This window comes from Ceratosolen solmsi, unplaced genomic scaffold, assembly GCF_000503995.2.
Source record: "Ceratosolen solmsi marchali unplaced genomic scaffold, CerSol_1.0 scaffold10, whole genome shotgun sequence".
Taxonomy (NCBI): domain Eukaryota; kingdom Metazoa; phylum Arthropoda; class Insecta; order Hymenoptera; family Agaonidae; genus Ceratosolen; species Ceratosolen solmsi.
This window is the reverse complement of record NW_011948412.1, coordinates 3,724,403-3,741,164: the sequence shown is the minus strand read 5'-3', so window position 1 is coordinate 3,741,164 and position 16,762 is coordinate 3,724,403. Positions and strand designations below refer to the sequence as shown.

The 16,762-nt window shown below is 21.0% G+C and overlaps 1 protein-coding gene across 1 annotated transcript; it reads right to left on the bottom strand.

Annotated features, from left to right (window-relative positions):
* Window positions 1-3,142: 3,142 nt before the first annotated feature.
* Window positions 3,143-10,444, bottom strand: Vhdl (larval-specific very high density lipoprotein). The gene is made up of 13 exons (XM_011502230.1): window positions 10,362-10,444; window positions 9,703-10,013; window positions 9,059-9,235; window positions 8,696-8,838; window positions 8,219-8,593; window positions 7,448-7,851; window positions 6,654-7,273; window positions 5,249-6,090; window positions 5,054-5,177; window positions 4,654-4,875; window positions 4,255-4,572; window positions 3,376-3,665; window positions 3,143-3,287 (listed from the first exon to the last, which is right to left on the bottom strand). The coding sequence occupies exons 1-13, from the start codon at window positions 10,408-10,410 to the stop codon at window positions 3,143-3,145; spliced, it is 4,020 nt and encodes a 1,339-aa protein (XP_011500532.1). The 5' UTR covers window positions 10,411-10,444.
* Window positions 10,445-16,762: the final 6,318 nt, after the last annotated feature.

Here is a 16,762-nt window from a genome sequence, read left to right as displayed (position 1 = left end):
TCGAAAATTTAAAAAGTACAAAAAGTATTGAATAGAAATTGAATTGAACCTTTTAATAGGGGTCTATGAAAGAACAGTATCTTTCCCACGTTACATTAGAGAGAGAAAGGGTAAAAGATAGACTTTCGATTCGTGTACATGTACTCAACAACTAAACAGTAACTGCTGTTAGCATATTGCAATATAAAAATCAAGAGTTTAAAAGAAATCCTATAATATATATTATAAAATAACATAATGCAATATTTTAATTTTTTATTAACAAATTGTAAATTAAAATCTTGTAAATTATAGTATTTTATAGAATGTATTATTACATTTAATGCCTTTATTAGTAACATAATTAGCATTAAAAAAATAAATAAAAAAATGTTAAAATACTGAGTAATCTAATTTAAATAAATTTATTAGAAAAAAATTTATATAATATATGGACACATTTTATTAATTTATTTATATTGTTACACATTTTATATTACATGTTATATTTGAACCATCTTTGTTTAGTTAAAATTGACATCCTATATTTTATTTTGTAAAAAAGAAAGTTTTTTTAGTTTTTTTTATATTTATATAATTTTCTTTATAAATATTCAAAAGAAATCTAATCTTATCTCTTACATTATCAAATCTTTGAATTATTCTTTACTATATTTTATTTTATTAAATTTAAATAAAAATAATCTTGAATAATGAAATTTTCTTTATTCTAATGTTTTTTTTTTTTTATAAAATCCTAGTTAAAAATTAGATAATGTCCTCATTTTATAATTAAAAATAATCATTAAATATTGTATACTTTTATGTACAATACTTCGTATAATAGCATTAACAAATCAATCTTTGAATAATATTACGTTTATAAATTAGAAAACATTCTATATAAATAAAAAACAAAGTATTGTTCTGAAGAAATATAAAAATTTATCATACAATAAAGTTAGAAACCCAATTATATTTATCAAAAATTCAATGTTAAATGAAGTTCAGTTGATTCAAAGCTAAATATTTTCTAATTACTTTATATTTTTTACAATGATAAAATACAAATGCAATAATAAAATTACAATGATAGAATTGTTTAATGTAACATTTTTAGCTATAAATTTAGATTATTCATAAAAAGATTAAAGAATATAAAAAGTTAGAAAAGGTTGATACATATATACTAGCCAATGAAAAAATACAATAACAAATATTTTTTACTATATTTTCAGATTAAAATTTTGCATAAAAATATGAGGTACTTGATTGAATTATTATATTTTCATTGAGATTTTGACGGCATATTATATTTAATTAATATTTTACAATAATACAATTTTTATTTTATTATTGTATTTTGTTATTCTTTTATCTCTATTCATGATTATCAATTTATCATTGAGGATGATTTAAATAGTGAGTAAATTTTTTAGATTATCAAATAATAAGTAAACTAAAGATAGAGTAATATCGTCTATAAAACTTATGAAATTTTTTAAAATATCGCATTTTCTACTACTTTGTACAATATTAATATTTTTTAATATTGATATGCTATTTCTTACATATCATCCCTCAATGATAAGATTGACCGATTCTTTAAAATTGATGAAGAATTTCTTCAAGGTATAAAGTTAAAAATCATTTATATTTATTTATAATTATGTATATGATAGGTATATATATATATATATATATATGATAGTAAGTAGATATGTAATTGTTTACTCGAGAACTAGTTTATTTGATAAAAGTCTTTGATTAAATTTCGATGTAATTTTTTGTAGTTATTTTCTTGGGAGTATAATGAAAATAATATATATTATAGTACAATCATTGAAAATGATTACACTTTTCCTATTTCATTCTAAGATTATAGCATGAAAATTGAAAACAAAATATACTGGTAAAAGCAACCGTCCTACTTTCGCGAATCTCACGCAAGGGTACGTGGGTACCAAATACATGTTTTTTTTTTATTATGTACTATAATATAAAAATTCTATAAAAAAATTTGTCGCCTCAGAGTAGAGTAAAAAATAATGTTTGTAATTTATACGAAAAAATACAATACGAAATAATTCTATATTGATATACATTTTTATATAATGGATATATATAACTTTCATATCAAGTATAATAATTAATGTATAATACTAAAAAAAACTATTTTTTTATAAAAGCGCGTCAACTCTTTATTAAATAAAAACAATAAGGTAATTTTATAATAATATGTCATTTTATATTTAGAATCATCGTAAACTGCTTTAATTATTTTTGTCCAAGCAATAAAAAAAAAGCTAATGGAATTACAATATAACGACGTTTTAAATTAAGAAATAAAATAAATCCTTTACATGAAATTTATGAAAAAAAATGTAAAATTAATATTCATTGCTTTCTCAATATATGATTATCATTTTTATATTTATGTTTTACAATAGAAAAAATTGTATTTTGTTGAAATACATATTTATGTCTATTCCATTTAAATAACTTTTTATAAATTTGTATAAAATTTTATACTGGAAATTTGTCTATCATATATTGTAATCATTACAATCTTTATACCATTATACCATTATATACCATTATAGTATTTTCTGCTACTTATCTAATAATCTACTATATATATATATATATATATATATATATATATATATATATTAATTAATATATAATATTAATATTAATTTATTATTTTAATTAATATATATCAGATCAAAAATATTTTAATGATTTTTAAGGAAAACAATCAAATATGGTTTACTCGAATTGTTAAAATAAATACTTTTATTATATATTTTATTGTAACAAATAAATGGAAATTAGAAGTTTATACATAAATCCAGACATTATTGTTCTTTTTTGTACAAATACATGGTTTTAAAAAATTATCTAATAATTATCTAAAAATTTGTAATAATAATTTATTTATAAATAATATGTTTTCATCTTGCTCGCTAAATATTTTAGTTTTTTATTTAATGAAACTTTTGAATTAAAAGCACGAACTTAAAATTAGTTAAAAGAATATATTTCATAGGGAAATACAAAGGAAAATTACAAATTTTTAATAGCACCAGCTTTTACGAATTTGATGCTTTGACTCAGTTTGATCATAATAATTTTTAATAATTTTCTTTTCCTTAATTTATCACAATGTAAATTGATTACATAAACCATCACTACTACTTTGTAAAGTATCTTTCATTATGATTCTTAAACTACTTTTGGTATAATAAATTGTAAGTGGAATATGATGTAATTGTAATTCTAAACGTGAACCTTTCATGTATAAACTGTAAAATATTAATATTAAAAAAAAAAATATTATTATATAGAAATAATAATTATTATTTTCAAAAAATTCTTTTTAAGAAATATTACCTTATTAGGTTATCATAAAATGATTCCTTCATCGAAGGTAAAACAATTTCCTTGAAATAATCAGTTATTGAAATACCATCAAACAATACTTTCAAAGCGGTGTCCATTGGAATAATTTCCAATAAGTATGATCCATGATATAGTTTTATAGCTATGTTATTATTTTCAACTATTTTGGCTAGTATAATGTAAGTGAAATGCACATAATCGCCCGTTATAATAGTCCAATCTAATAATTTTGTGGAGTTTTCACTGCTGTCCGTAATAATCATATTAGCAGAAATATTACAAATTTCTATAAACAAAATAATAATATTTATAAGATACTGTATGTCAATTACAAATTACAAATATAAAAAATCAAATAAGCTAATAGAATAAGTTAAAATCATTAAATTATACTGGGATAAGCCTAATATATCAATAACCTAATAAATTAATATTTAATTGTTATTTACTTTAGTTATTATAATTTATTATATTTATTATACTTTATTATTATTTAGTAATAAAGTATTGAGTATTTAATTGAATGTATCGGACAAGTTTGAAACGTACTAGAAGATGAATGCTGCTTGTTTGAAAATGCTTTTATATTAATATAATTTGTTGGTAAATTATATAATTCATAACTAAGATACGGCGTTGAAATTTTAATATTTATTCCATTATTACTGGATGACTCTGTTAGACTAACTATTACGTTTCTTTTTTCAGTATAATTCCTCAAATATAGGATATTCTTTGAATATATTTCTCTAGTAGTATCCTCTATTAATTGCACAGCTGACAATATCTCTTCTGGGATCTATATTTCATTTAAATTTGAATATTATTTTTTCAAATATATAGAAAATTAAATTGAAATATTTATAATACCTCATTATATGAGATTTTAATATCGTATTTGATGAAACTTTTGTTTTGTATTGCTTGAAATAAACAATTTTTTGTTGCAATTGTTGTGTTATTCAAATATTTTTTAATAGAACGTTGCTTATATTCCTTCGAACAGTTTCTTCTGATTTCTTGTCTCAATGTTTTATATTCTTGTATAACTTTGCTACTAAAAGTGCCATTAATGAAAGTGTCTCCAGTATTACACCGGTCTATTTTCGAATGACTTAAATGAAAAGTAAAATTTCTGTTGGTCAATGAATTTGCCAATAAATTTGATTTATCTAGCTGCATACAACCCTATGACATAATATTTCATATATATCTATAAAATTATATTATATATAATAATATTTTAGTTATATACAATTTTTCTGTTACCACAAGATTGTTTTCTCCGGGTTTCTTTCGAATAAAATGAAATTCAATGCCTATTTCAGGATAAGACGTTAAATTTAAAGACGAAAAATAAATTGATGATTTATTTAATGCCGATAAAGTATTTATACTAGAATACAGATAAAGATTTTTAGCGTCATAGAGAAATATTGAATTGGTCTTCTTTCTTATTGATTCTGATCTCCAATTGAAATTAATTTCAACCTATATATAGTAATTAAATATTACAATTGATTATTATTATTATTATTATTATTATTATTATTATTATTGTTAATAAAAATATTAAATTAGTGATTATCATAATATTAGCTATTACTAAAGTGTACAATTTTTAATTCGATATATGTTTGAAATATCTACCCTTAACTAAATTACTTACGTTTGAAATATCACTATCGTCATTTATTAAAATTAAATTTCCACAATATCCTGTATTTGGAGTTACTATTTCATTGAATACTTTATGCGATAATGATATGAATAATTTGAAAATTGGATCATATCTAAATATTATTTATTTGCAGAACATATTAATTTAAGCATATTGGCTTTATAAATTTAGGAGCTCACTTACCCAACCTCCGAATCCTCAGATCTAAAAGTTGTAAGCGATTGTTGCGCGATAAGTAAATCATTGTCGTTTCCACACTTGAACAGAGTTTGTGAATACTTCAATCCAATAGTTTTAAAATCAAATACATATCGATATGTTGTTGCATAATTAAAACTTTGATTAACTGGCTTGTAATGTATGCACGAGGGGCAATGATTTTTTAAAACATTATTTTCGTCATCAAATATTGTAACAAAATTATTTGTATAAATGCGAATGCCTTTATTTTTAGAAGAATCCAATGTAAATAAATGTAATTTTAAATTCTGTCCTTGGAAATCATAAGAAATGTTTGCTTCTTGTGGATAAATAATATCAATTATCGCAGCTTTTTGAATTGAATGGGAAATATTACTTATTGGGTTATATGCCACCATATCGTATGATCCACGCATTAAAGCACGAGTATCGGATTTTAGTTTGACATGCAACATTTCATTTGATAGTGAATATTCAGTTATTTCGATATGAGTGGAAAAGACAAATGGCATTCGATTGTAAAATGTAACAGGAATACCAATATCGGTTGAAACGCTCATTTCATAAAAATGTCTATAAGATAAATCTTGCCAATTAATTTTAAACTTTTGTTTTTCAATATCTAGATTACGTAAGAATATATTCACTGTACTGTATAAAGATTCTATATTTAAATTTAATTTATCGATTGAAATAACTTGTACAATTCTTCCATGATATATAAAACATGCTTCCAAGTATCCTTCTCGTAACATTGAATATTGTTGTTCATTAATTTTTAGCATCATATTTTTAATTAATTCATCGGAAATTATTATTTTCTTATTTATCATCATAAAGTTCAATAAATTCATTACTGATTTAAGAATATTTGTATTCCAATAAAGCTGAAAATAAATAAATACGTTACTCAACTTTCTTAAACTTTAATAAATTTTTCAAAACATTATTGTTAATAATTATTGTTATAATATTGTTTTCCATTAATTTAACCATTGTGTAAAATTATATTTCGATTAATTTGTGTAATAATTAAAAAAAAAGTTTGATTTTGGGTATTATAAATTTTACAAACATATTTCCATAAATTATACAAGTATGGTTGTAAATAAATTAGAAAATATTTAAGCATTCAGGAACAAGTTTTAAGTAATATATTTAGTTACACAGCACTATTTTACATTAAATTTAATATATCTATTGTATATTTTATTGGAAAGGAAGAGCAATTTTTTAATTTACATATTAATTTAATACGAATTCAGTATATTAAATATCAAATATTAGTAAACAATTAACTGTATAATAAGACTTTTACTTCCAATTATTTATGATTTACTCATTTTAATGAATGTAACATAATCATTTTGTAGGTGTAAATACTTACACCCCAGACAGGATTGGATTTTCTTCCAAAAGAATAAGTGTATTCGAAAATGCCCATATTTGGTAATTCAGTTATGTCATCAAAATTTAAAGCAACTTTAATAGATTCGCCATAACCATATTTTGAATCAATATATCCGATAACATAACTACCCGACAAATTATCTCCATTATTTCTTTTCTTGGTCAGACGCCAAATTTTTCTAGCTAATTCCATGACAGGCCGCAAGCATGGATCATTCAAATGTGCAAGACTTCTAATTGTTGTATAGTGATAGTTGTAGAGATGCTTATTTTGCTCGTTAGTCATAAACCAATGTACATTCATGGCACATTTCAAATCTAAAAGTTGACTCATTATCATATCATAGGCTACGATTCGCAGTTGTAGGGAATTTGCTGAATTTGATAATATCGGCCAAAATAGCTTATGCACGAGTTCTTTATCATTATTGATGGCTTGCGCTATAGCAAATGAAGCGGCCAATCGCATATGCTCTTGCCTCTCATGAATTACAAGTTCATCACTAATTATAGGGATGAGAAATCTCTTAATATCGCCAATTTGAATGTTTCGTAGCGCCATTATGTGCACTAGTTTCATCTCAAAATTCGTGTGATCTATAAAATAAAGTCTTCATATAATTGAATAATAAAAAATAATAATAAAAAATATTTTGAACTATAATTTTAAATTATAACAAAATTATATTGGTTATTGAAATTAAATTGATTATCTTTTAAAACATTCACTTGCATTTTTAATGTAAATTCTTATTGAATAATCTACTAAACCTAATATGCATGAATTTATATACTGAAGATACATCTCCAAGAGTGGTGAATCATATTCATTTTTGAGTATGTACGTCTTGTAGATCAATGAAGAAAAACTTAGTATAGCCGCTTGCTTGATTAGTACAGAATTAATAACATATTTATCCGTAACGTTTTTCATCTGAAGCAATTCCTCCATTTGAATAAGTAATTCTTCTGTTGAATTTTTTACGTATGAGGGCAATTTCACTAACATCATAATAGCAACGTTGTCTGGTACCTTGAATTTTTTTCGAGTGATGATATTACGAATGAACAAACAGGAATCCATGGTTCCAATATGCGATATTATCTCTAGAAAGATTTTCCTGGTGCCATTTATAAAATGAAAATAAAATATGTAATACTTAATAATTGATAAAATAGATTATACAATCTTTGTAAGTAAGAATTTTAACAATTTAAATGAAATTTTATAATTTACGAAAATTTATAATTTATAATGGAATTTTTCTTTTTATTAAAGAAATATAATGTTTTTCGTTGAATATCTGCCTATTTTATTTAATAACTTTAATCATTACGAAATTTCTTCAATTTATATTTGTTGAGAACTTATAGAAAAAATTTTATATTTATTAAATGAAATGATCAGTAAACCAGAAGATATCAATTTAAAAATCAAAAATATTAAATTTAAAATATATTGTAAAAAATTCTTGAAACTAATGTGTTAAAATGTCTTAAAATTTTAAATTAAATATTAAAATCATAATATAAAAATCAAACCTTGCAGTTGCCCCTTTGGTTGTATTAGAATCGTCAAAGCTCTTATACACATGTTCCATGCAAGTTACATTTAAATTAGATACTGATTTAAGTAAATTATTAATTATATGGATTTCATTTATATCTAGTTGATTTATATCCAAGTGATTTTCTTCAATGTAGTCTGTAATTTGGAAGATTAGATTCTTAATTTTAAGCACAAGCTTAGTTTGGTCCATTCTCTCTGTATTCTGTGTGATATTATTCATTTTATTTACAATTTCATTATCTGATGGTATTTTGTATGAAACATCGCTAGTTATTGAATTCCACTGAAAGTCTACATCATCAAATATTACTTTTTCTTGAAAATATTTTTCAAACTGCAATGTTTGTCTACAATTAATTTATACATTCGTTTTTAAACTAGTTTTCAATATATTTTTTTAATTCTTATTTAATATGAAGTGATATATTGAAATAATTTAACTCGCTTACTCAATTTGTAAATAATAAATTTCTGACTTATGCATCCAAGGAAAATAATAAAATATCTCTTGTGCAACCAGTTTATTAAAAAATAAAGATGATCCATTTTTATCAAAATAAAGTTCCTTTCGAACAGATGTAATTAAATCTTCCTGTAAAATATACATTAAAATAAAGAATTATATCATTGAAGTAATATTTTTAACGAACAACCGAATTTATCATTTTTCATACACATAATATTATATTTAATACAAACAGTTTTTTTTTATAAGTTTCAAAGAAAAAATAATATTACATTAATGAAGAATATGTGTACATGCTAATTAAATTGTAAAAAGTGCAAACTTTTTACTAAAATATTTTGCTTACCTCTCGTTCAATATAACATCCAAAACTTTCCGTATGACTATAAGTGTTTTGAACAAATTTATCACATTTTATGGGCTCATAAATCTTTGTCACAACAATAGCATTTGATTTAAAAAATGGTTCAAAATTATTTGTATGTACATCATATGAAATTTGACAATTTCCATGTAAAGTAGGCTAAAAATCATTTATTTAAAAAGAAATGTGGCATATAATTCTAGTGCAATAGACTTCACTGTGATATCATAACAATACCTCAGATGTTAAAAAAGCATTTTGTTGAAAATTGTCAGTCAAATTAATAGTTGAAAAATTAACATGTAAGGTCGAAGCAATCGACTTTTTTATATTTTTGGACCATTCGGATTCTGTCATTTGAAATTTTAAACCTATTAACTGTAATATTTTGTTATTGTTATTAGTAAAAGTATTCATAAACATACGTTATTATATTAAAAAGATTAAAATATAACAACGCCCATTCTCATTATTTAATCATTTTAGCTTGGTACTTAAACATGTAAATTAGTATTTTTATTCAATCTGTACTTTAAAAATTAATTGAAAATTACAATGAATATGTTTCATTAAAAAATTAAAAATATATTTAATTAATGGTGAAAATATAATTAACTAATAATCACCAAATTATTGCCATCGTAAAAAGCCATAAATGCATACTGAATTATCAACGATTCATCAGGTAGAAAATGTTCTTTGGTATCTTTTTCCACTACATCAGGGCCATTGTATACCTCATATTTAACATTTGATAACCATATTAAATAAGCCTTGTTAACACTTAAGTTACTGGTATCCTCTTGAATATATAAGTGTGCATAGATTTTGAAACTGGAAACGTGTGGCACTGGTTTTTCCAGTCCTGTTTTTATTTCAGCAACATAATTATACATGGTTGCATTGCCGTTAAAAACAAGATGAACAGGAGTTTTAGCTAGTTTTTTTTTTATAAAAAAAAAACAAAATAATAAAAATTTATTAAATTAAAAGTATCCGTAATTAAATTCTACAAAAAATTATTTTTCCATAGTAACTGCAAGAAATAATTTCCATCATAAAATTTTATTATTTCAAAATTTCTAGATTTTGTTAGAACATAAAGTCGTTTATTTAATATCATAACATCATCATTGAATAATAATAATGTTATATTTCTTTTTAGAAATTTTACAAAGTAAAAAATTGTTAACAATAAATAACATTTGATACAGAATAAGTAAATTAGACTTTTTAAAATTGAATGGCAATTTTTTTTAATATTAATTTTTACAAGTAAATTTACCTGCTATTATATTTGTTAGAATGAAATAGACCAAAATCACAGAAATCATTTTTAATAATGGGTTACTCTATCGAATAATTCAATCAAATAATGTTAAATTTAATATACTTATTGTTGCGAAAACTTTATAGAAAATGAAGAACATATTCATTAAGAAATTTAAAGATGAGGTTAAAAGTAGAAAAGTGGTGGTTAACATCACTTGTCAATAGTACAAGTGATAACCCCTTTTGAATATTATTCATTAGCTGTTAACAATAATGATAACCTATATTATCTCGTATTTCTAATTAGTATAATAAGCAAAAACTACATAATCAAACTTCATACTTAAGTATTTATTTATTTATGTGCAATTATAAGATTATATATTTTTATAATATTTATTAATAATAATAATGTAATAATAATAATAATAATAATGAGCTGTAGCTAAATTTAAGGTCTGAAATTGCTTTAGTAACGTAATGTAATTATTGTCTGATTTAAATAAAAAGAACATAATCTTTAATTTATAATTTATAACACCAATTATACATAATTTTACTATCTTACATATAAAATATCTAGGATTTTTAATATAACAATTACAATTTCACGTTATAAAGGATATTTTTAAAATATAAAAAATTTGTAATACATGTAGTAGTACGTGTAACATAAATATTTTATATTTAATACATTTTATACGTTTCATGCAAATTTTATATAAAGGCGAAAAAAGATTTGACGAACAGATGAAATACACTCTTTAAACACTTTGAATATATTGATGATAAATATTTGTTTTTATTATTTTGTTATTATTAATAAGCTTATTTTAAGTGAAAATATGAAAAAATACAAATTACTTAAAAAAAGAAAAAGTAATTTCTACATTACTCTGACTCTTATTCTATCATTATAATACATTAAAATTTTAAATAAAATATAAACATAGATTGTTAAATTTATTAAAAAATTTTATAATACATAATTATTTATATCAGTTGGTAATTTAAAAATATATTTCTACATTATATGACATTATATTTTTTAATTATTTTAATTATTTAATAGACCAAATTGTTTTATGGATTTTCTTACCTACCGTATTCAAAATAGGGAACAATAGAAAAATAGAATTTTATTGTTACAAAAATATTATAGTAATTATGTATTAGTAAATAACCAAAAACTCTTATCTATATTTGAAAAATTAAAAATAACATTTATATTATAAATAATATTTTTTACTTGGAATAGAAAAACCAAAGATTTATAAGTTTATGCTAAATCAAATTTATTATTATTTTTTTTTTTTCATGAAAATCATGTATTTATCAAATATAATATTTAATATATTATTAATTTGTTTCAACTTTGTAAAAATTATTAAATTCTTTTTTGTAAAAATTCTTTTGGATATATAATTAAATAAATTTAACTAATTTACAACCAAACTTGATTAAATGATTGAAAATATAAATAATATGATTATATTTAATACTAATATGTTGTATTGTTTCTGTTTATAACGAAAAAAAAAAATATTCATAAGATATATAATCTATTGAAATATACTTCAATTTCTAATTGATCGGAATATATGATAGGAATAACAGATAATTGATAGGAATTATTAATGTATTACTATTTAAAACAAATACAATATAAATTTTACTTTATAATATTTTTTTACGTGTATTTATTGTTATAATAATCAACATTACAAATAAGATAAAAATCGAGAATTTATCTATATATAATTTTTGTACCTTTTATTAAAACACTATTGATATTGTTATTTATTTGTGCTACGTAGTACACGTGTACGCATATAAACAAGCAGTAACCTGAAATTATGTACAATAACTGATATGTTAATTTAGTAGACATTTGTTTTAGTTTAATATAAAAATATATAGAATTAATATAATAAAAAATTATGTTTTATTTATAAAGGTTTCTTTATTAATATTAGTAAATAATAAAGGAATATTCTTTTATGCTTAAATTAATTTTAATATCGATTGTATTCTGTTGTCGACGTTTACCTGTAAAAATATGTAATAAATAATAAATTAAAAAAAAAAAAAACACGAATATTCGTAATAAATTAGAAAATTTTATATAATAGAATATTATATATAAGATACATATAAATAGAAAATTTACTTGGTCAATTTGTGGATAAAGCTTAATATATTTTGAAATAAAGTTTTAGTTTTATGAAAAACAAATATTTATTATTCTATATCAGAACTCAAATTGAATATATCTACAAACTATCTACAAATTAAATATATTAATATAGATGGAATTTATAACTTAGCACTTTAAGTATGTTTACACTTATACAATAAATATAAAATGACCGTGAATATGATACCATTTCATTTTACATCCGTGAAATATGTGAAGTCCCAGAAAACCAATTAAAATTGAAATGTTTAAAATGAACAAAATTTCAAAATTGTATATAATTGTAAATAATAATAAAACATGATAATTAATCTTTTCAAACAATGCCAATTAATAATATAATTTTAGATTTTCCAATCATAAACTGGGTGCTACAATACAGGTGAAGAGAGATAACTCAAATTAAAGATAAACATACAGAGTTTACAGTTAAAAATATATCTTCGTTTCAAATCTAAAATCCAAAAATAAATCATAATTCTAGATTATTACACTCCCCAGGAATTAATCAGAAATTCATATACGTTTATTTCCTTGTTGAATGCATTACTAGAAACATTTGTAGAAACATTTTGCATATGTGTTGTAATGTCTGATCGTATGTGTGTGTACATGCGTATTTTATTACGTATTATGTATTCTCTGAATATGCAAAAGTAGAAAATATATAAAAAAAGAGAGGAATCTCCATGCATGGTTAAAAACAGAAAATTCGAAATAAATGGAATTTATTGGTATGTATTCCAAGGCATTTATAAGCCATTCAAATGCTTAACTATATTACTAAATTATTAACTATCATAAAAATTTAATCTCACTTATATAACCCTGTCAGGCTAAAAATAAAATAAATAAATTATTGTGTACATATAAAACGAGGTAATTTATTTATATGAATGTTCATATTAGAAAATGAATATCATGATTTGTAACTTTTATAAAATTTTCTTCGTCTCGATAACTAAGCAACTTATTCCAATACATTAAGAATTAAAATTTTAATTAATAATAAAGACGCCAATTAGCTGTTGAAAAAATCAATGTTTAAAATACATATTTACCTCATTTTGTTTAAGAAACTAAGTTGCTCAATAATAATTAAAAGTAATTATTTCAACTTCTGTCCTATAGAAGGATTTGGCGTTATTAAGTGTTTTTAATGCATTTGGAACGAATATTAAAAAAATACTCATCATTAAATAGACAATATAAAAAAATCTTTTATTCTATTACAGTTATTGTACTAAATTGATAATTAAACGTATGCAGTATATTGTGACAATAGGAAAAATGTTTATATAAACAATGATTACTTATCTTTTTACATTTTTTATTGCTTCATATCAGATATCTTTCTAATATTAGTAATCTATCGTACTTATTTTTGTAAATAATTATTACCATTGATTTGAAAACAATTATTATTGTTCTAGAAATAATCATTAATATTTTATGCTAAATTATTTAATACAAAAAATATTTTATATTAATTTTTTATAAGAAATTATTATAATTATATTATTAAAAAAACTATAGTAATAGATACAAATAGTATTTAAAAAAAAAAAAACGAATTGATAAATACAAAATATTTAAATAATTGTGTTTCTTATATATATGAAACCAAATTCCGAAAATTAATTTCTGGAAGTCTGACTGCATAAGAAATTGAGTAAGTTTTGACTTTAGAAAATTAATTCGCTCGTATTAATAATTGTAGATTAATGACCATTAGTATAAAATTAATCATCTTAATCATATACATAGATAATTAATTATAATTCAATTAAATATTAAATTTGTTTCTTTTTGACTTTCTATATTATATTATATTACATTGCAATTACATGGATTACAAAATATTTAAATTGGTGATTTGATTAACTCGAGTCTATTGTTAGAATTAATGAAATAAAATTAAATTTTTCCAAAAAAAACTAAACATTTTTAAATTCTATTTTTATTTATTATATTAAGGATAATACTGCTCGAAAAGGCTGACCTAATATATAATTTATAAATTCAAAAAGTACTTTTTTATAACACTTTCTATGCATAATTAAAGTGGTTAATTAATATTTATAGTAAATAATTATATTTTTTACAATTTAAATATAATATTAAAATTTTGTTTATTTGGCATTTTATATATTATTCGCAACGATCCTTTACTTTTAATACAAATTTTAATTGTAATATATTTTAAAACATTGTGCATTCATACACTAGTGCATTTAATTATTTTTTATAAACATCTAGCTGTTTTGCTAACATGTAAAACAAATTATATACTATTAATGTTTGATCAAATAAATTTAATGATTTATTTTGAGTTATACATTTCTATTCAATTTTGAGTTATTCATTTCTATTCACATAGTTTTGAGCTCATGATTTGTATTCCATATAAATAATGTAAGTAAGTACAATTAGTAGATTTTTCGAATAATTTTTTTAATAACAATTCAAATTATATTATGATTTATTTAGTCAATAATATGTTATCGATTAGAATTATAAATTTTAATCACTAAATGTAAACTTTATTTTCTTATTTATATTATTAATATTGAATTAATGCCAATAAATTCAGTAATTTTTAAATACGAATTTGATAAGTTATAGTCTATCGCAGTACTTTTGAAACAAAGGATTTTTACTTGCTTTACGTATAAATAATATACAAATCACTTACAGTGTTCAAACATATTTACCAGTTTTTACAAATATAAAAATTCATATGTAAAAACATAATCATGACTATATTAATGTAACAGTTGTCATTTAATAAATAATAAGAATTTGAATATTCCATATCAAAATATCTAAATAATAACATTATTACTTTTTACATTTATTTATATATACAAAAATGTTAAAAAGTTAGTGTATCTATTAAACGCTTAAGATTTAAGAATCAAACTTTCTGTATATTATTATTAATTATAAAAAGACTATAAATTAATGTTAATTTGACAGAATTACTATCTATCATAAATTATTTTGTATAAATCAACTTCAATATTTATATTTTCGGTTATATCATTTTTAAAATATCACATATTTAAAAATATATCAAATAGAATACTTACTACTATTATATATAATAAGTATAATTTTAATCATAATATCTCTAAACATTTTGTAAAAAGGCTAAAAAATGGTGATTGTATTGATAAATTAATAAATATCAATAATTTTATAAATCTAACTAAAAATTTATTTTAATCTACTAATTTATATGTACAATAATATATTATTTTTGTTATATTTTCAAGCTCAAATCATATATAAAAATACTTACGTTCGAATTTAAATAAATTTTGAAAGGTTATATTTTCCGAATTATTCCTCAAGTTTTAGAATATCAAGGTTTTGCGAAACTAGCTATTCGTTAATTCCATACAATATAAATACATATTCACTTCTATAGTAAGTTTCGAATAGAACAACTAGATGATTGTTATCGAGATATCATAATTTTATAATCTTTATAGTTATACAATGTTAAAAGTTTATATTGAACTTATTTTAATAGCATTAGGAATTGTAAAATATGTCTTCAATTTTAATAGTGGACAAAGCAACATTGGCACATCTAAATGTAGAATTGTTATATTTTAATCTGATATCTATAAAATTCATGACCTATTCATTATTTGTAATTTGTAATAATTAATAATTAATAATTTGTATTATGTATTACACCTTTTGTAATATTTTTTCATTTGGTAACATCTTTGCTATCAGAACATTAAACATTAAATATATATATATATATATATATATAATTTTCAATTTTCACTTACTCTAGAATATAAGCTTTAATAACAATCTTATTTTTAGTATCTTTTTACATATGATCACTTTTAATGTTAAATATTTAATGTTATATTTAAAATAATATTTACAATAATACTTCCTCAATAGAGCGTATAATGTCATTGAACGGATTTGAAAATGGAATTTTATAAGATATATAAGTGATCACGTTTATCCTATGAATTTCAATTTGACTATTATAATTGTTTTATATAGATGAATTTTGAGATATTTCAAATATTTAATAAATCTGAAAATTCATTATACAATAACAAAAGTATCAATATCTATTATAACGACTATTTTATGATTAAAGAATGAAATATCTAATAAAGTATAATTCAAATTTGCTTCTTCATCCATAAAATTAGCTGAAAAATAGTTTTTTTATATAT